Below are 21,298 nucleotides of genomic sequence, written 5' to 3' on the forward strand. Positions count from 1 at the left end.
TTTTGATAAAAAAATTTATTTGGATTATATATATGTGCATATTTTTTAAAATTTTATATTAAAAATAAAAATGTGTGACATGCTATAACTATGAGACATGTAACACGCTATAACTCACTTTTTTTTAAAAAAAAATGCATTAAAAATAAACTTATCAATAAATATGAAAAATGCTTTGCCTGCCAAAGAGACAAAGGAATAAACAAATGGATTGTCAATTGGGGAGGCCAAGAAGAATTCTAAATTCATTGCGTTTGACCAATCCAACTGCTTGGATAGGGTTGAGGTTTCATTAACAATAGACTTTGATAGGGTATATTAATTTCTAGTTTTGAATTTTGGTATAGTTTTGGACGATTAAATTAGTATTTGAAAAGGAATTGAAATAAATATGAGTGTGGCTCTAAAATTATATATGTTTATCTTCTAAAATCTTACTTATTATACATGCTAATGTATAATAGTTGTACGAAATTTTTAGTAAGATCTCTCAATTAGAATTTTTATATTCCTAGGTAAATATCTCTGGTGTATATAGATTATTTCTCCTTATAATAGTGGAGCTAGTAGATAACATATCACATTTTGACAGACAAATTACATAACATGTTATAATTAGTGAAACACATGACACCTGTGATTCACTGCTCTTTAAAAGAAGTATTAAAAATGAACTTATAAATAAACATGGCAAATGCTATGCCTACAAATAACTCAAACAAATCAATCTTATAAATGATTGATTCAAATTCTTTGTAGTTGTGGGTGGGTTTAGGTAGAAAGAGTGATTATTGGACTAGTTTGGTACTGTTATTTCTAAGTTATAGCGTGGTTAGTTCATTTTAATCGAATTATTAATAATTTTTTTATATTAAAACAAATTATATTAATTTATCTGATTTTTCTTTTACCTTTGTTTCCCAAGTGCTTGACATGCATTAGTAACGCAGGAAGATAGAAGCTTGGAACTAAATTTTTATATTATGTTAATTTTTGACTATTTTCATTTTAAGATTTAATATTGCTATTATTACATATATATATATATTGGTATTATGTACTAGTTATATTCAAATAAGTTGGAGATTGTGGTTGACATTAGTTTTATTTTATTTGATTAATTAAAATTTTTTAAAGTTATATATTGTGTTTTAAATTTCATCTAAATTGTATGGGTTGGTGTAAGTTTAGAGAAAAATAAATTTTTGTAGCTAATTTTTTATACAAAAAATTGGTTTGTTATGAAAATTAGTATGTTCCCCTATGATTTGTTATAGTGAGAAATATGTGTTTTTTCTACAATTTAACATTCATTGTGAAAAATGTGTTATTTGCTATAAAAATTAACATCACCACCTATAAAAATGGGGATAATTAGCTATGATATATATCATAGTAGAAAATTAATATTTTTTCTATATTTCTCTTATCGTAGCGAAAAATGTGTTATTTTTTATGAAATATTAAATTATAACTAAATAATATTAGTTACGAGTGTTTGGCTGCAATTCTTGCAACGAATAAATTTTTGTAGCTAATTTTTTGTTATGAAAATTGAATTTTTTGCAACAAAAAGTTTTGTAGAGAAAATCAAATTTTGTTGTAGAGATTATTTATCAGATTATTTTTTTTTTATTGGAATATAACATAACATCTCCCAATAAACATAAACGTGGTACCGGACTAGAGTCTATGGCTAATCAAACGAAATTGCAGCGAATTTAATCGGGAAGAGGGGTGGGCTCGGCTTAACAACCATAATTATGATGACCTTCACCTAACCAGCTTGCAGTGCATTTATAGTGGTCCGATGTAGCTTGACAAATATTGCAAGCAGGAGCTAGCAAACGGAGAAATGGGCAGTTGGGTGGTGGAGATGCAAGCCAGCCTCGACAACCCCGGCAATGGCCTTATTATTATATTTATTTATAACTTCAGCTTACCCCCTTCTCCAATTAGATAATATTTTAACCTTTTCGATCTTATTAGCGTCATAGCACTTTAAAAGTCCTAAACATTGTCCTAATTTGTTTTATAAGTAGTGAACAAGTAAAAGGAATAAATAAATCGATTGCCAATTATTGGGGTGGCTAAGAAGAATTGTAAGTTCATTAAGTTTGATTAATCCAGCTGCTTGGATAATATTGAGGTTTCATTCACAATAGACTTTGGGAGGGCCAACTCAAAATAATTTGGTAAATGATCAGCCATAAATTAACGTCTAATTTTGATGTTTTTAGAATTATAAAAATAATTTTAAAATATTATTAAAATTATAAAAATGATCTAAAAATATTTTTATGTGTATTTTTTTGACATTTCAAAAATAAAAACTTGTCGAAAACAATGAAACGAGACCCTAAGACATTTCCAAAATACTTTTTTAAGCGTTATTTGAACTTTTGAAATTTTCTTATTTTCTGTTTGGAATAGTGGTTACATATTTTTTTACCTTTTCTCAAGTTTTTGCTCTCAATTTATCAATTAATGTATTTTTTCTCCATTTAAGAGTATATTTGATATTTTATGTTTAATTAATTTACAATAATAGAATTTAATATAAGTTTAATGGGACATTGTGGTTTTTTTTGGGCATGTAAATTTAATTTTTGTCTAAAAGAAAATGTTAAAAAAATAAATATCTCAAATTATAAATCTTAAAGAAATTTAATAAATTTTAACCTAGATCTAATCGAATCATAATGATGAAAAAATGAAATCTGTGGTGGACGTTGAGAGGATTTAATATAGGGCGTGCTGGTGCGGGCCAAAGATAGAGCTAGTTCGTGTCTCAGCTTCTCCAACCTTTCCCCCTCACACACAGGCATTGCAGTGTGGTGATTGTCACCCCGCATGTCATCACCAGCTAAGGCTGTCTACGTGGCCCTAACTTCTTCCAATATTGTCAAAATAAAATTAACGTGAATGATGGAGATATCTCAAGTCTATGTGGACCATTTTTTCAAAAAATAATATAGTTATTAGATAATATGTCACGTTTGGACAGATAAAATATATAATATATTATAATTGACGAGACACCTAATATCTTTTGATTTACTCCTCTTTAAAAAATTATCAAAAATGAACTTATAAATCAAGGTAGAGAATGATATGCTTTCAAATAAGTTTGACTAATAACTCCTACAAATTTTGACATAACACACATAAATTTATAAGAGTTCTAATCAATTCATAATAATTTTACTCAAAATTGACAACAATTTATAATAATGAATTGAATTATTGTTAATTTTAGATAGAATTAATATGAATTTAAGTAAAACTATTACAAATTTGTATAGAATTATTATAAAATTAAGTTAGTTCATAGAGATTATTTATCAGATTATTCTTTTTTTTTTTTTTGGTGGGGGATATAATATAACATCTCCTAGTAAACATTAAACATAGAATTGAAAGCTTAACAACCATAAGATAAACTTGACTTAACCAACTTGAGGTGTATTTATAGTTGTCCAATGTAAGAGTTTATCAAGCTGACAGGCAAATCTTGTAAGCGAGATCTAGCAAACAGAGAAATGGGTAGTTGTGTGGTGGAGATGCAAGCCATGCTCAACAACCCCGAGCAATTGGGAAGGAAAAGAACGTCCATCTACAAAGTCCCTCCCTTCATCTCAAACATTAATGAGACACCCTATTTGCCTCGAGTGGTGTCGTTCGGGCCGTACCACCACGAGGAGACTAAACTAGCATCGATGGAGGCTCACAAGAAACGCACTCTAATCCACTACATCCATCAATCAGGGCTAACCATGCAAGATGTCTTTGCCCTCGTAGCAGAAATGGCTCAAGAATTGAAGGACTCATACGATTCCCTCGACGCTAAACGGCAAGATAACACTGAGAGATTTGTGCAATTGATGATCTTAGATGGCTGTTTCATGCTTGAAGTACTACGAGTTGCATACAAGTTTGAAAACTATTATTCTGATGACGATCCCATCTTTAGCCAACATGGAGATCTCTATGTTATACCGTTTATCAAGGCTGACATGTTGATGCTAGAGAATCAGTTGCCAATATTGCTTTTACTCAGGCTCAAACATATCCTAAAGAATGTAGAGGTATACATTGAGCTATTTTCTCATTCTTTTCTAAACATAAATCAGATTTGAAAGTCAATAACTAATTGAATTCATAAGATTTCATATGAGATTTGGACTATTATGAATTGATCTAAACTTGAGATTTTTGCACAATCAAAATAATTGTAATTATCTCAGAACTTTATCGAAAGATGGCACTATACTTAGATTAGAAAATAATTTGGGAGATAGCTTATAGGCATCTAATAGTAGTGTAGAGTATCATACATTTAGCTCACCCCTTAAGATCTTTCTATTCCTTTTGAGTTGAGCTTTATAGTGAGGATCATAAGGGGAATTAGTTGATCCTACCTATGTAGTTGATTTCTCCTATTTTCCTGAGTCCAATATTAATTTGGATTGAAATTACTAAATTATTATGGCATGTGACATAAAGGGAACTTAAGATGCCTACCATATGTTTCATCATATTGGGCATGGATTTATTTGTGAACTCTAAATCCTAAGGATTGCCTCATATTGAGGGATTTTCTTACTAAAATTACCTTTGAAGAAAGGCTTCATGTAAGTACTTCAAAACCTTCTCATGCGTGAACTATGCTTCTAGTGATTATTCTTATCTTACCCTTGAGGATATTTTTGGTGCCTATTTTCTACATGAGTTAGGCTATTTCACTTTATTTGTCTTCAAGTAATTCGGGAGCATAACTTATTCAAAATTTGGGTTCTTCGTGTTAATTAGGTATTCAAAGTCAATTCATAAGTTGATCAGGAGTTTGACTAATCATAAGTTGATCAAGAGTTTGACTTTCTAGAATAGATTTTGTGACATGACACTTTGTTATATGTGTATTTTTTTTATTTTTTTTTCAATATTATCAATAAGATATTATTGTATTTACTTGTAAAATACAGACACTTTCTACAGGTTTTCATATTGACAACACATATAAGGCAAACTCACATGGTGTGTCTGAGAATACTTTCTTAAAATTTTTCAAAAGGGAGGGGACACTTGCAAGACACTCGTGTTATTTATCTAGACATATGTATTATTTATTTCTTATTCTTCAATTTTATTAACTTGGTAATTGCATGATTATTTTGCTTTTTCATGTTTTGATTGCATGACCGTTTAGTTTTCATATCCTTCATTCTTCTATTCTCCCAAATTTTGACTAGATTGTGTATGAGCGACAAAGGCATCCATGTCCAAGGTTTCATACTTGCTTTACCCCTCACGTTATTTGTGCAGCCTGACATTAATGAATTGAACAAGGAGATACTCGACTTTCTCAACTACAACATTAGAGATGGCGAGTACTCAAAGATGGGTGAATGTTTGCACGTGCTTGACCTCCACCGCAAAGGCCTACTCCACACACACAACGAACATGGAAATGCAGCCCCCAATTCTACAAATCAAGGAAAAGGCAACTACCCAAAGATGGGTAAGTGTTTGCACAAGCTTGACCTCAACTGCAAACGCCTACTCCACACTCACAATAAACCCAGAGATAGACACAACGTCGTCCGCCCAGCCATAGAACTCCATGAGGCTGGAGTCCGCTTCATGAAAAGCAAAAGCAAAAGTCTCCAGGACATCACCTTTGACGGCGGCCTCTTGAAACTTCCCTATTTCATAGTTGATGACTTTACCAAATCAATGTTCTTGAATCTCATAGCCTTTGAGCGTTGCCACATCCCCGCTGGCAGCGACATCACTTCGTTCGTCGCGTTCATGGACCGCATCATTGATGACAGTCAGGATATCAAACTTTTGAGCTCAAAAGGGATTATCGACAACTATATTGGGAATGACAAGGAGGCAGCCGATTTGTTCAACACAATGTCTAAGGATTTGGTCATGGAGATGAACGAAAACCTTAAAAATGTGTACACAAATCTCATCGCCTATTGCGACATGCCTTGGCATAAATGGTACGCTAATCTAAATCAAACTTACTTCAGAAGCCCGTGGGCATTTATTTCTCTCATCGCAGCCTTCCTCCTCTTCTCTCTTACTATAGTGCAAACTGTCTACGCCATCCTACCATCCTAAATTAATCTCATGTGTTATTTGGGAACTTTTAATGATATTCATATAAATGTATGATAGATTAATGCACGAGTATTATTAAAAATATCATAACTAATGTTCAAATAATATGTCCATAAATTAATTGTTGAATCAAGAAGTGCAATAAAACCTCTCGAGCGAGTTCCACTTTTCCATTTTTTATTCTAATTTTGTGTATTTAATTGATGCGTACCTACATTTTTATCTCATTTTTTTAGTTAAATGCACTAACACGTTGATAAGAGTCTTTATTCCGTCTGAATTAACCTAGGACCAAACTAGATTGGGACCAAAATTTCTAAAAATCTCAAACTAAAGACTGGAGTGGTTCAGTTTAGGCCAATCGTAACCGATCTTGGATATTTTTTCTTACTTTTAATATGAAAGTTTTAAAAAATATATGCACATTTATCTTTTTATATATACTCAAATAAAAATTTTCACTAAAACAAATCTAAAAAAAAATCAACTGGCTTACATTTTATTAAAATGTAACCTAATCGAAGATTGGACTGGTTTGATTTGGGTCAATCGTAATCGGTCTTGGATATTTTTTCTTACTTTTTAATATAAAATTTTTTAAAAAAAATGCATATATGTCTTTATACATATCACTCAAACAAAAAATTTAAAAAATCTAAATAAAAATCAACTAGCTTACATTTCAATAATACATTATATACATATATATTAATATTATTTATTATTAATAAATAATATTGTTTATTTTAAACCAATTTTTCATCTTGGACTGAAAACTAGTTGAAGTAAAAATGTGAAACGAGAACCAAATTGGTCGGTTTGAACCAATTTTCTGGTTCATGTCAAAATTTGAGCACCCTTACACCTAGATATGATTATTTTGGTCTCTTATTGAAGTGTATATTTTGTAATTTCGAAACTTTTTTTTTTAATATTTTCAGAATTTTTGTGATAATTTTAGAACTTACCACAAGAGTTTGGTGGTCATAGTCAAGTATTTTGATTATTGCATATGGAACAAGTCAATTTTCTAACAAGTTGAGTAAGATCTGAAAGCTTGTTTAAGGAATTTAAGGTTTATATAACCTGATTTGAGATGTCCACAGCAAAATTTATACTAGGACCCTTACTTGTGTATGGTTCACTAGAGATACCAAACTCATATACCTAAGCTATCTTGATGGCCATACTCCTAATGGTCAGGGAGAAGAGGGTAAGCATACATGGTGATTCAAATGCCCTCAAAGTATGTTTAATGTAAAAGTTTTAAAATTGATTCACATGTCACTGTAGAATTAACTAATAATCAGGGGCAAATTTATGTGTGAGTTGCCTTAGGCTTTAGCCCAAGGTAGCCCATAAAAAAATTTAAATTTGTAAGGTAAATTTTTTGATTATTTAGTAATAGCCCAGTCTAAATTCAGTCCAACCCACCCTAATTTTTCCCAGCCTAGCCCTCATGCCTGCAAACCCTTATCTTCTCCTTCCTCTCTCGACCTCGCTCTAACTCACCCTTGCTGCCTTTTGCTCTTTGCTTTCTCTCTCTTGCTCGTTCGCTCGCACTTACCCTCGTTCTCTGCCTGACTGCCTTTCTCTTGCTCTCGCTCACCCTCGCCCCCACGCTTGCTCGTCTAGTCGGTCTCGCCCTCGCTCTCGCTCACTGCCTCTGATTCAAGTTTTCATTTTACCCCCCAAACTTCTAGATCTGCTTCATTGAGCCCAGATCTGTATAACTGATATGTTTTCTCTTCTTTGATTCTTTGGATTGATAACTAAATCTAGATATTTTTTTTTTTTTGCCGTAGTTTTTTACCTATTTATGCTTTATTTGTTGTTGAAGTCGCTGCCTTTTTTCAGCAAGTTTTAAGTAAGTGATTTTCCTGCTAACTTTGTGTCTACTTGCCTATTTGACTGTTGTGTTTAGTTAGGAATTGTCGTGGCTGGAAGCCTGGAATTTGTTATTATGAATCTATGATTTGAATATTTAATCGACCATACTTTTTCCTTCTCTTGTTTGAACTCTTGAAATACAGTTGTTGTATTGGCCTTACATTTGCCTCAAATCTCAAGTTAAATATTTTAATTGTTCGATTATTGGATTGTGCTATTTTTTGTTTGTGTATCTTAGAATTTAGAGGAACAATAACCTTTTGTGAAGAAAGGAAAAATATTGTTATCTTTTTTCAGAAAGAAAGATCATCATACTAGTGAAAGTACTTCAATTCATAGTGTACAAAATCAATCTAGTGAATTTACATCAATTCCTTTAAGTTTATCTCCTGAAATTGAAGCTTCTCCATATTCAAATCGTGAATGTCAATGGTCTTCTTGTATTGAACGAGATCTAGGGAAAAGAAAGCAAATTTGTGAATATCTCATTAATGCACGGGATGAGATTAGACGAGCATATCTATTAGTTGGGCCATATCAACTATCACTTTTGAATTACAGAAATACCACTTTTGGAAATCAACGTTGCAGTTTTCAAAAAAATTGGTTCAATCAATTTAGGTGGTTGGAATGTCCACCTTTAGAAGATAAAGCATATTGTTTCTACTGTTTTCTATTTATGAATTATGATCATCCATCAAATATTTTGAGATTGGCTACTGTGGGATTTGACAATTGGAAAATGGTTAACCAAGGAAATAAATGTGCTTTTCTTACTCATGTTGGTTATGCACCTTCGTCACCCCACTTGAATTGTGTGAGAATGGCTAAAGATTTAATGATGCCAAGTCATAATTGGAAATGCATAAATGCACACATATGGTCCTTGGGGCCCAAATAAGAGATCATAATTAATGGCTCCCAAGGCCTCATATACAAACCTGTTAGTAGCCATGACAGGCTACCACAACGGAACTGTGAACACCACCACATCAAAGATCTCAGGGATCTTGGGATGTTGTGGGACTCGAACCCCCAATCTTATGCATCACAATCACAAGTCGAAGCTCCATCGGGGCGGTACTCCCGACACTTGGAATAGTAGAACTCATGAGCCAACGCTCCCTCAGGACGGTCTTTCTGTCTCCGAAATAGATGTACATCTTACGGACAAAACTAGCGCGCCAAGAAACCATGTAATACAACATATAAAGAAATGCAATGGCTTATGCAGCATAAACGTGATGTCAAAGCCCCCATAAGTCAAGCATCAGGCTATGCTACGCCCACATAAGAACTCACACATACAAATGCTCCATGTGTCTATACACATCTACAATACACAGGTCAGTACTCACAAGCAAACCATGTCATGTCAATGCTCACGTCTCCATTGAATACAAAGCATGATCCCAGATGTATGCAAACCCATAGCTTAATGTCTCAATGCATCACCATGCAATGTGTAATAGTAAATAAATTGAAATACAACACCACCCCAAATAGCAACTGTAACACCTCGCCTTACACGGGCACGTCACTATAAGGGAATCCCGGAAATCTTTTTTTTTTTCCAAGTCTGTCACATGCGGTGCCATGAGAATAATCTTCATATGCAGATGAAACACTCGTCGCATACAATGGCCGAAGCCCGTGGTGATTTCAAGAGCAATCTTCGCGTGTAGGTAAAAATCCCGAGAACCCCAGTCTTACTCGTTTAACTAACAAGATCCATAGACTTAAAACTAAGAGAAATATAATATAACACAGCGGAATAATTAACATCAAAATGTCGTGGCCTACCACGAGTTTCATACAAGGTATTCCCACTTCCAAACACGTGTTACAACATTACAAAATGATAACAGCAGTATCATATAACCGTTCGTACATATACCAAAGTAAATACTGACATCTTCAAAATGGTACAACGACTATCAACTAAACACCGTCGGCCCCACCGGCCATGTCCTCGACCTTGCAGCAGTCCCTAGCTGGAAAGTTGAATGTTCCAAGGGCATAACCTAGGTTAGATGATAAAACATCTAAATGATGGCATGAAACAGTTTACATAATGCATGAAAGACATATAAGCATGGCATATACAGACAAATGACAACATGTAACGTGTCTAACTTGAGAAATCTCCCTGATATACTCAACCTCCCGTGGAAAATTCATTCCACACACCGTTGGGGTTGACCTTGCCGCGACATACTTAATCCCTTGAGTGCCCTACCGTGTCACTTGTTCACCAGGATTAACCATGTCTCATTCTCAAGAAGACCCCATCCTGTCCCATACGGACCCAACAACGACACGAACAATTGACACCCCGATGATATGAAAATCACACGCCATGCACCGACTCATTTGTAAGAAAAACAGTTGATGCAATAAACCACATATTCAATATGCAAAGTTGTCACAAGCACATAAGAGAAATGCCTTTGCAAAATAACCCAAGTTCTGGAGGGTATAACCGCTCACTAGAATTGGTCCAATCACAAATATCCTAAGTTTGGGAAGGTAAAATCGCTCACCAGAACTCACTACACATACTCCAACACACATTCAAGACAAGGTACAGCTAGAATCAAACCACTTATCCTATGCGAAAAGTCAATTTTTGCCTCGTAATGCATGTTAAGCCTTAAAATGCGCATCTGAGTAATTTCCTAGCTTTGGCATGCTCTTATAGCCTCAAATTAATCCTCAAAATTTTTTAGGATTTTTTCGAGAATTTTTCCCAATTTTTCATATTTTCTTTCTCTTTTTTTCATTTTCTCTATTTTCCTTTTCTTTTCTTTTCTTTTCTTTTCTTCTTCTTTCTTTCTTCTCCCCTGCTTCTTCTTCCTCCCTCCCGCCTCTGTTTCTTCCTCATCGCACCTGCCATGTGCGCACTACAGCCACCGCGTGCACCAGCCCTCCTGCCGGCCGCAGTTGGCCTCTCCGGTCACTGCTTTGGCCTCCTGCCGTTGCTGGTTGCTGGTCGCAACCGCCGCTGGCCGTGGCTAGCTACTACGTTGCTGCAACAACTTGCGGCCATAGTTGTCGCTTGCTGTTGCTGCTTGCTCAGGCCGCTTCCGGCTAACCTCCTTACTTCCTCTAGCCACTAGTCTTGATCCCAGCAATCCCTCTTGATTCCTCAAGCTCTCGGCCACTCGCTCTCTCACTGCAACTCTCGGCCACCTTCCTCCTTCGTTTTCCATTTTTCCCTTCAATCTCCTCACCTATTTATAGCAAACCCATCGACTTAAGGGCCTTGGCCACCACTCCTTGCTCGTACTTGCATCAAAACTTGGCCATTACTCCAAGCAATTCGGCCATGAAGCTTCTTGGCACATTCGCATAAGCCAACCACGCACATGCGTGGTATATATATATAACTATATAATACACTATTAATATAAAGAAATTACACATTAACCCCCCCTAATTTCCATCTTAATTTCACTTGGGCAATTTATTTATTGCACTTAGGCCCTCACACATCAAATTAATTTGTATTTCAATACCGAAAACGCAAAATTAATAATCCAAGATTACTAGATAATGATAATTTTGTCCCAGTGTCCTTACCGGGCTATTGTTTCATTCTGAAACCACTGAAGGGTTGTTCTTTACAAAAAATTGTAGCCCCCTCAGGCTTCTGTTGACCTCCCGGAAGTCCCCTATAATAATTCGGTTTCTGAGCCTGATTCACAACTGCATTTTAGCTGTACCGAAAATTATTCCCGATCCCACTTCTTTTGATACCTAAAATCATATCTCATATTACTCGTCAATACCATTGCATTTTCCTTAATCATCTAGGGTCCGGGGTATTCCCTTCGGCTAATTCGGTCGTTTAAGACTGCGATAGTGATCCCTAAAGCCTCATTTTTCTGAATATTCCATTTATACCTTTCATTAATTTCCATTTATAGCCTCAAGAAAATCCTGGGTATTACATTCTCCCCCTCTTAATAAATTTCGTCCTCGAAATTTGGCCTGTGATAATTGAATCACTACTATTGTTAATGACTCCCAATTGAAATGTCATAAATTCCATTCCTAACTTACATTTCTATATGGTCCAAGCTTACCAGACATGTTTCTTATTCTCTAAAATATCCCGTTGTAGCTCTATACCGACGGCTACACGAATCCCAAAATAATTTATAAAACCTAATACCACTTTTAATCGTGTTCTCAAATCTTATTTTATTTAACTATTAATTCTCCCAACCCACTTTTATGCTAGTGCATATGTCATAATCACACAGAAATTGATAACATTGAACTAACTCAGCTATCATGATTACACAAAAATTGATAACATTGAACTAACTCGGCGTACCTTTTCCTCAATTATCAGTACCTCGATTGCACATTAACTTTAGAGATAATTTCTTAGCTTCTTGCGGCTGGTCACATAAATCATCAATTTAGGTCTATCAAGAACTCAATTTCTCTTATGGCAACCTAACATCCTGGCATGTTACTATTTCTCTTCCAAACGCTATCCATCAATCAGATCAATTTGTCTCAACACAGAACTCTCATGTCGTTTCAATTTATCATTCATAAAACAACATTCCACCATTATACTATCAATTAGAGCACTTAAACCCATAAGTCATTCGTAGCATCTCACCCTAGTACTACCAAATGTTCTAGCTTAACTAAGCGATGCTTTTCATATCCCTCTCATGTGAGAAAAATCTTATTATTAAGTTAAACAAGGTCTCCGTCATCCTCAATTCTAGGAGCAGATTTTACTCGCTCTTTACTAGACGATTTAGTTCTCACACAACTACCTTAAATGGAAACCTTACAGGATAACTTTCGATTCTCACTGGGTCATTGGCAACACCTAGCATAGCTTTTATAACTCAGCCTATAATCCCACAACCCAAATAGAATTTCCATAGTGGAACTGAAAACTCATGTCTTCTAACAACTTTTTCATATACTTTCTCAAATCATAATATGTCTCTCGAAAAGAAAAACACTTTTGATTACTTATCATATCTTATGTTGACTTTGTACTATTTTTAAAGATCAACTCATGTTCTTGGGAGTGCCAAGATATACTTATTATTGCTCTAACCTTTTTATATCACCAAAGATAAGATTCAAGACAACTAAATCAGAGCCAACTGCTCACAATTCCTGGGATGCGTATTCATAGGCACACGAAACTAAGAGTCAAATCAACATCTAGAGTTAAATTCCTTCCAAATTCCTTATCTGGGAAACAACCATTCCACCACTTGCTTAATCCGGGAAACATATTTCCTAAGTAAATCCACAAAACATGTCTATGCCAGGGATTATTCCACTCCTGGGCAAGACCTACCTCGACCTATGAACATAATTACTTTTTCACCACAACTTTTGAATTCACAGGCCCACTTATCAAGTCTTAGTATCCATAACTTCACGAGTTTCTATTGTGAATGCAATTATCCTAGTAAAATCCTTCCACAAATTTCTAGTAATAGTTTGTCAAACATTATTTCTTCGCTCGAAATTACATTTCTTTCTTTTGATTCTTTTTTGACTATCATAATCCTCATAGAAATTATCCAGCTTGGGTCATATTCCAAGTCTTCAATCTTTTTATAATGGTTAGGGATTCTACCACAATGCTTCGGCCCATAGGAGCTTGAACTTTAGTTCGTACATAACATCCATGTTGCCGTCCAAACCTTAGCATCTGATCGTCTCCACAGTTCACTGTGTTGCTCTGACTCATGGGTATCACACCCCAAACCACAAGCCAACCACTAGTCCTCTACCTTGGTCCCTAGGCTCAGATCCGTTGTTACAGGTCAAGCACCAGTAGTGTTATCACTACGCTAGAACTCCTCGCTCCATCTCTGAGAGCTATAGTGGGTCTTATTAACACTAGTCCAAATCCCTGATCTCTTGGATTTTCTCTTTTTCTTTTCTAAAAATATCACTCAATTGAGTGGTGCATCCTTGTCCCATCAATTCCTAGTTCCTCGAATTTTCTTCTATAGTCTAATATGTTTCCGACTTCTTATTTCGCGATCGACTTTCAACTTGACACTTCACTTTATGGGTCGCACTTTCAATCATTCCTATTTCTTCCTTTGGATCAATTAAGATCAACGTGTTAAGACCTAATTACCATACCATGCCTCAAGATATCTCTACGAGTTTATCAAGTTTAGCGAATCTTATTTCATCGCTTGGTGCCTTAAAACTCAAGCCAAGACCTATATGATTACCCCTTGGTCCTTGACAATTATCGAGCTAACTATGTGGTTTATAAAGATTTGTCATCCATATGACTTTTTGAGTGAGTAATTTTCACACACCTTGCTAATAATTTTTCTGAGTTTGAACCTTCCTAAATTGACTAGGGTCATTTCAAGCTTAAGATATAATCGTCTCCACAGGTTGAAATATCATTTTATCTCCAAGCATATGTAGTACGTGTAAATTTTCCTTTAGAAACATCAAAGTTAAACTCGAAATTCTCTTATCAAAATTTTTCTAATCTCCAAGGTTTATCCTAAATCACAAATTTCTAGTTTATTATTGGCCCCTATATCATTTTCAATCCCAGATACTAGCGTAAAGTTTTATTTTTCAAATCCTCTAAAAGCCAAAAGATTCTTCTAAATTTCCAAGTAAAGGGAAAATTCTAATCTTCAAAATATACAAACTTCCTGTTTGATATCTTAATACTTTTCAGTCGCAACATGACCCTAACTATAGCTAACTTATGGTCATTCCCTCTTTGTCTAGTAGTGACCATATGTAAGGGAAATAAGTTTAGATCATACTCCAAAATTTTACTCGAAAGAGAAATTCTCATTGCCACCCAAAATATGTTACCCAAATCTCCAGTTGCCACCAAGAAAACTTCTAAAACCCCAAAATAGGAATTCGATCCTTATTTAATTCCGATTCATTTTCCTTGTCTGATCCTAAACTAATATCCTCGATACAGTTCTTTCTTTTATCATTACCTAAAACTTTCACAGGATTCTATCATTACCCAAGACATCCATAGGACTCAAGGCTACACCTTGACCCTCTTTACCCTTGAATCACCTATGAAACTAACACATACCGTTTCCTTATGGTAATCTTTCCTTATTTCCTTTATCATCACTTCTGGATCCTTTATTCCCATCATCAATTTTGGACTCCTAAAACCCTCAAATTATGTTCTCAAGGTACTTATCGAACCCTCCTAGGTTTCTTACTTCAGATCGTTCCTTAGGATCCTTGATTTATGCCAAGTCATTCTTATCCTCGAATCTTGGTGATTTCATATTATCCATTCACAAACCTGATTTTCAATTAGGTCATGTCATATTAGAATAACTATTCATAACTCGCTCATTCTTAATATCCACCAGATATCCTCACATTTAGCGAACAGGATTTTGACTAATGATCTCCAATTTACAGCTCGCAAATCTCATGGATCTTCAATTATGGTTACCAAACCAACATTACATTCAAACCTCATCATTGGATGCCAACTCCCAACCCGGAGTTTTTAATTAAAATTAATTTTTTTATTTTATAATTCAGGTCGGCCGTATTCTTGTTGGCCGGTTATTGTGACGCCATATAACTTGCCTCCTGAATTATATTTGAAAAGAGAGTTTATTTTTCTGACTGCTATTATTCCAGGTCCATCAAATTCGAAAAACAAGATAGATGTGTTCTTACAGCCTTTAATTGATGAACTAAAATTATTGTGGTACAAAGGTGTTAGGACTTATGATATATCAACCCAAAATAATTTTTTCATGAAGGCTGCTCTATTGTGGACCGTCAATGATTTTCCTGCCTATGGAATGTTATTTGGTTGGATGACATCGGGTAGATTAGCGTGTCCATATTGTATGGAGAAAACTAAAGCTTTCAACCTCAAGTATGATGGAAAGACGTCATTTTTTGACTATCACAGACAATTCTTGCCTATGGATCACGCCTTCCGGAGAAATACAAGTGCATTTAGAAAAAACAGACTCGATAATTATTCTCCACCATCATGGTTTTTCAGAGAGTCTGTAATTTTTCTTCTATCCTCCAATTACAGGACTGTGCGATGCCTGGGTATGGTGTTGAGCACAATTGGACAAAACGAAGCATTTTTGGGAATTGCCATATTGGAAAGATAATCTGATCCGACATAACTTAGATGTCATGCATATTGAGAAAAATGTTTTTGACAATCATTTCAATACAGTTATGAATTTGAAAGGTAAAACTAAAGATAATACTAAGGCTAGAATGGACCTTAAAGAATATTGCAAGCGCAAAGAACTTGAACTAATAGACCATGGCGGGGGAAAATATTGAAAACCTAAGGCCCAATACACGTTCACAAGGGAACAAACGTTAAGTGTTTTTACGTGGATAAAAGAACTTAAGCTCCCTGATGGATATGCTTCTAGATTAGGTAAGTGCATTGATATGAGAAACACAAAGTTATTTGGGTTGAAAAGTCATGATTGCCATGTTCTCATGGAGCGATTACTTCAAACGGCATTTGCAGCATTACCAGATCGAATTTGGAATCCGGTCACTGAGTTATGCCAGTTTTTCAAAGATATTTGCTCAACAATATTGAGAATTGAACACCTAGATATCATAAAACAAAATATACCCATCATTTTATGCAAATTAGAGTGTGTATTTCCTCTCGGATGGTTTAACCTAATAGAGCATTTCCTAGTGCACTTAGTTTACGAAGCAAAGGTGGGGGATTAGTACAATACAGATGGATGTATCCGTTTGAAAGGTACGTCTGATATAATTTGAATCGTTAATTTTTAAAGATAATAAAATTATTTTATATTGATTAGATTTTTGAATGATTTAGGTTTCTCAACACTTTAAAGAAGAATGTCCGCAATAAAGCTCATGTAGAAGGATCCATATGTGAGGCATATTTAATTGAGGAGACGTCCATATTTGGTTCATATTATTTTGCACCAAATGTTCCATCAAGAAGAACGAGAGTCCCTCGAAATGACGACGGGGGAGATTCTTCATATCCACAAATTTCTGTGTTTAATTATCTAAGCCGTGCTGCGGGAGCAATGAAAATCAGGTGGATGGATGGGAAAGAGTTTGAAACCGCCAAATTATATGTCTTGTTGAATACTCCGGAGGTCAAACCATATATCGAGTAAGAATTAAAATTTAAATGAATATATTTATAAGTTTATTCTTAGTTCATATTAAATTATTGATATATCATTTAAATTTTTCAGCATGTACACCAATCTATTGCGTCAACTATATTCAAATATCACAGATGCAAAAATAGACAAAGAAATCGAGAAACATTTTTCTAAGTGGTTCCATCATCAAGTATGTTACTTCATATTAGATTATTTTTTAATTGAATTTTAAAAATACATTAAGTGATTCAAATATTTTCTCAGGTTAATTCGAATACTCAAATTGTTACAGATCCATTAATTCAGAATATAGGATGGGGACCGACTCCAAACGTGCGGTATTGGCGAATGTATTTCGAGAACGGATATAAATTTCATACCATCGATTGGAATACTAGTAGATCTATCGAAAATTTTGGTGTTTGCGTGCCTAGGACAGGGGTTGGATTCTCAGAGACCTATTATTACGGAAAAATTTTAGATATTATTGAATTGGAATATGCAAGCCTACCAATTAAAAGGGTAGTTATGTTCAAAATCCACAAAAAGTATGGTATTATCGAGGTTCAATCATCAAGAAGGTATAAGAAATATGATCATTTCATTTTTGCTCAACAAGCTGAACAAGTGTATTACGCGTCGTACCCCAACACTTGCTATGATAAACGTGATTGGATGGTTGTTATTAAAACAAAGCCACAACCTACAATAACGGCTCCCGAGGCTAATATGGAAGAACCTTTTCAAGAGGATGAAATATCAGAACTTCTGCAAATTGATCAAAATGATGACCTTAGAGGTAGTTTACAAGATTTAGATGGGATAGTCGAGAAAATAGATGTTTCAAATATTATTCAACAAGAAGAAGAAGATGATGATGCAGAGGAAGAATCTATATTAGAAGACGACGAAGAAAAGTTATTATCTGATGATATAGATAGTGATGAATTTGTAGAAGAAGATTGATATATTTATGAATACATGTGAATTTAAATATATATATATATTATGATATAATATCTTTTGTATTTTTTAATGTCTGTGATCTTGTACGTTTTATTGTGTTTTTTTGTTTCATGTAATTTCAAAAACAAATGTCAGGACATTCATCTCCCAAACCAAGCAGGGGTAGGGGTAGTAGGGGTAGAGGAAGACATCGATCTTATAGGGACACACCTTCCTCAGATCCTAGTAGTGTTGGTTCACAGTTTTCTCCTTCTGTCTCCACACATGTTGTTCCATCTACTCCTTTATCCTTAGCCATCGCACCACATGCTTTCATTCCCATGCCTCAGTTCCAACAATCATTCCCCTCTATGCCATATCATATGGGTTATACTACAGTCCCACCCACCTGAGACTGCACCACATTTTGTCCCCTATCATGGGTCTACTTTTAATCCCATAGGAGGTTCATATCTATACTCATTTATGTTGATACCATATGCACATCCTTTGACATCTTTTCTTTGGCCAAAATGTTGACCAGACTCCATCTGAGCCAATTAATACCAACCGAACTGATCACCGAATAGAGTTATCCTGCAATCAGAATTGTGATCAGTGAGTATCTTAATTATATTATTTTTAATTAATTATTTTTGATTGTTTTACATATAAATGCAATTTCTTACATGATAAATATTGGTTTTACAGTTTTTACCCTAAGGTTGGCCCACCAGGTGTACAATCCAAGATTTGGAAGAGACGGTACACTGAAGCTTGGCTTCATTGGGATGACGTGCTTGAATTAACACGACGGATGTGGCTAGACGAATTTAGTGTAAGTTTAATTGCAATTCTTAATTATAGAAAGTTTCAATTTAAAATTGTTTACATATTTATTCATTTTTTATTTCTTATAGAAGGAGTTTAAGTGGCAACTCGATGAGAGTGATCGTATATGGATCACTTGGAATAAATCTGATCGGAGAAGTTTTAGAAATAATTTGAACAAAATTGAAGAAGGTGCAGATAAGGGGAATGGATGGATCCGATAGTGCGGCGAGCATTACAGGCCAAGTGGGATGAAGATGAATACAAGAAGAAAGTAGAATAAAATAAAAAGAATCGCGCATCCAAGACTGATGGGTCAGTCCACACAGGTGGATCCATTCCTTTCACAGAGAGCCGAAGAATGATGGTAATTAGTTTTTCCACTAATTAAATGTAAATTTTATAAATTTATATAATAGTTTATATTATTTTTTATTTATTTCATATATTTGTCATGCAGGCAAGGGAATTAAACCGCGAACCCAATAAATTTGAGATTTTTAGGAGAACCCACACTCGAAAGAATGATCAAGGACAAGAAGTATGGTTTGATAATAGATCAAAGGCCGTCGTGGTAATTGTATTTTGTACAATTTAATTAACATTACAATTTAATGATTTTTTTTATTAGTTGATAACGTCAATATTTTAATTTATATAGGAGGCGTTCGAGAGATTAAGTGCAGAGGCATCTTCAGCATCAGCCGATGGTAGTGAGTCGTCCTCTCTACCTACAATCGACGAATGTTAGATTTTTTATCAAGTTGTCTCTGGTAGGAACAAGAAGGGTCATGTCTACGGTCTCGGCTCTCAAGGTAGGCAATCATTCCCTGTTGTATTTGATAGCAATTCCAGTGGTTCATATGGTTTGTCGTCGGAATTAGAACAAATGAGATTGAAAGTCACCCAGATCAACAAAGAGTTATATTCTGCTCAAACTAAGGTTGTCGAGGTGGAAAATCAGCTGCAATCCACCGAGTCTTGGATGAACGCGGAGTTGCATTCTGCTTGGATCGAGGTGACAGAGATGAGAAATGAGAATGTGCAGCTGCGTCAGTGGCAGCAACAGATGATGGCGTGACAAGAGCAGATGAATAGACAAATGATGGCGTTACAACAACCTGACCCGTCTTATCAACAACTTGGATCGTCGATTCAACTAGGACCGAGTAATCGATTTTTTGATGATAAGAAACAAAATGATGATGATTGTAACTGAATATTTATGAATTAATTAGTTTGACTTACAAATTCAGTTTTGTTATTTTAATAATTAATATGAATTTTAATTTTTTTAAATAATATATTTTTATTTTATAATAATTAATTAAAATAAATTATTAATTATCATTAATTTCATTTATGTATAAATTTTATTTTAAATAAATATAAAATATAAAAAAATTTGAATAATAATTAAATATGAATTTTCTTATAAATATATTTTTATTTATTGTAAATTTTTAAAATTTTATTTTTCATTTATGTTAAAAATTATTATTTTTATTTTATCTATTAAAATTATTATAGAAAATAATTTAAAATTTATTAATAATTTAAAAAATTTTATTTATATAAATTTTTAATAATTTAAATTTTTTTATTTACGTTTAAATTTTTTTTTTTTATTTTACGGCTGATCAATGACGGGTTGTTTACCCGTTGCAATTTGTTTTTTTAAAAATTAGCTGATCAACAATGGAAAGGAAGCCCGTCGCAAAATCCCTCCCTTGCTAAATTTTAGTGACGCCAACTTTAACAACGGGTAGGCGCCCGTCACTAAATCCGTCACTAAAAAATTTAGTGACGGATTTTAATGTTTTAGCGACGGAAATTTCCGTTGCTAAAACTCTAATTTTTTGTAGTGAATTCCCCCAAGTCTTTAACTAGGTTCTTGTAGATGCTCTCATAGAGTTTCCTATCTTTGTGGAGCCTTGTGGAGATCTCAGTCAGGACATTTTCTCCAGAGGGATCCTCAACGTTGCTTACCTCACATTTAAATCTGGCAATGTAGTCCTTCAAGGACTCGTTTGCTTTCTGGAACACTATGACGGGGTGACATCGTGGGGCGAGCTGCCTTTTCAGCGCCTGTAACACCCCAAATTTCTTGAGCGTGTTATAACTTAGGATTTCGGGAATATAAAAATTTTTCATATTACAATAGCTGCCATACATCACACAATACCCCAAAAACCCTAATTTACACCTTCTCAGCTTAACAAACCCAATAATCGAATAGCTAAGACAAGCGTTAAAATCTCGAATGCGGAAGCTAGATCGAACCTGATATGGTTCACAACCATAATACTTTATTTATCATAAAATTGTTCAAG

The 21,298-nt window shown here is 34.5% G+C and overlaps 1 protein-coding gene across 1 annotated transcript; it reads left to right on the forward strand.

Annotated features, from left to right (window-relative positions):
- Nucleotides 1-3,542: 3,542 nt before the first annotated feature.
- LOC127786771 (UPF0481 protein At3g47200-like) lies at nt 3,543-20,046 on the forward strand. Its single transcript, XM_052314420.1, has 3 exons — nt 3,543-4,088; nt 5,326-6,011; nt 19,743-20,046. Exons 1-3 carry the CDS (start codon nt 3,543-3,545, stop codon nt 20,044-20,046), a joined length of 1,536 nt encoding a protein of 511 aa, XP_052170380.1.
- Nucleotides 20,047-21,298: the final 1,252 nt, after the last annotated feature.

The sequence above is a fragment of the Diospyros lotus genome, chromosome 12 (genome assembly GCF_014633365.1).
Source record: "Diospyros lotus cultivar Yz01 chromosome 12, ASM1463336v1, whole genome shotgun sequence".
NCBI classification, from domain to species: domain Eukaryota; kingdom Viridiplantae; phylum Streptophyta; class Magnoliopsida; order Ericales; family Ebenaceae; genus Diospyros; species Diospyros lotus.

Excerpts from the sequence above, each read along its gene's own strand:
- LOC127786771 (XM_052314420.1), top strand. The coding sequence starts at position 3,543 with ATGGGTAGTTGTGTGGTGGAGATGCAAGCCATGCTCAACAACCCCGAG. Across the intron at positions 4,089-5,325 it reads ATATCCTAAAGAATGTAGAG|CCTGACATTAATGAATTGAA; the intron begins GTATACATTGAG and ends TTATTTGTGCAG. Across the intron at positions 6,012-19,742 it reads GACATGCCTTGGCATAAATG|GAACAAGAAGGGTCATGTCT; the intron begins GTACGCTAATCT and ends TGTCTCTGGTAG.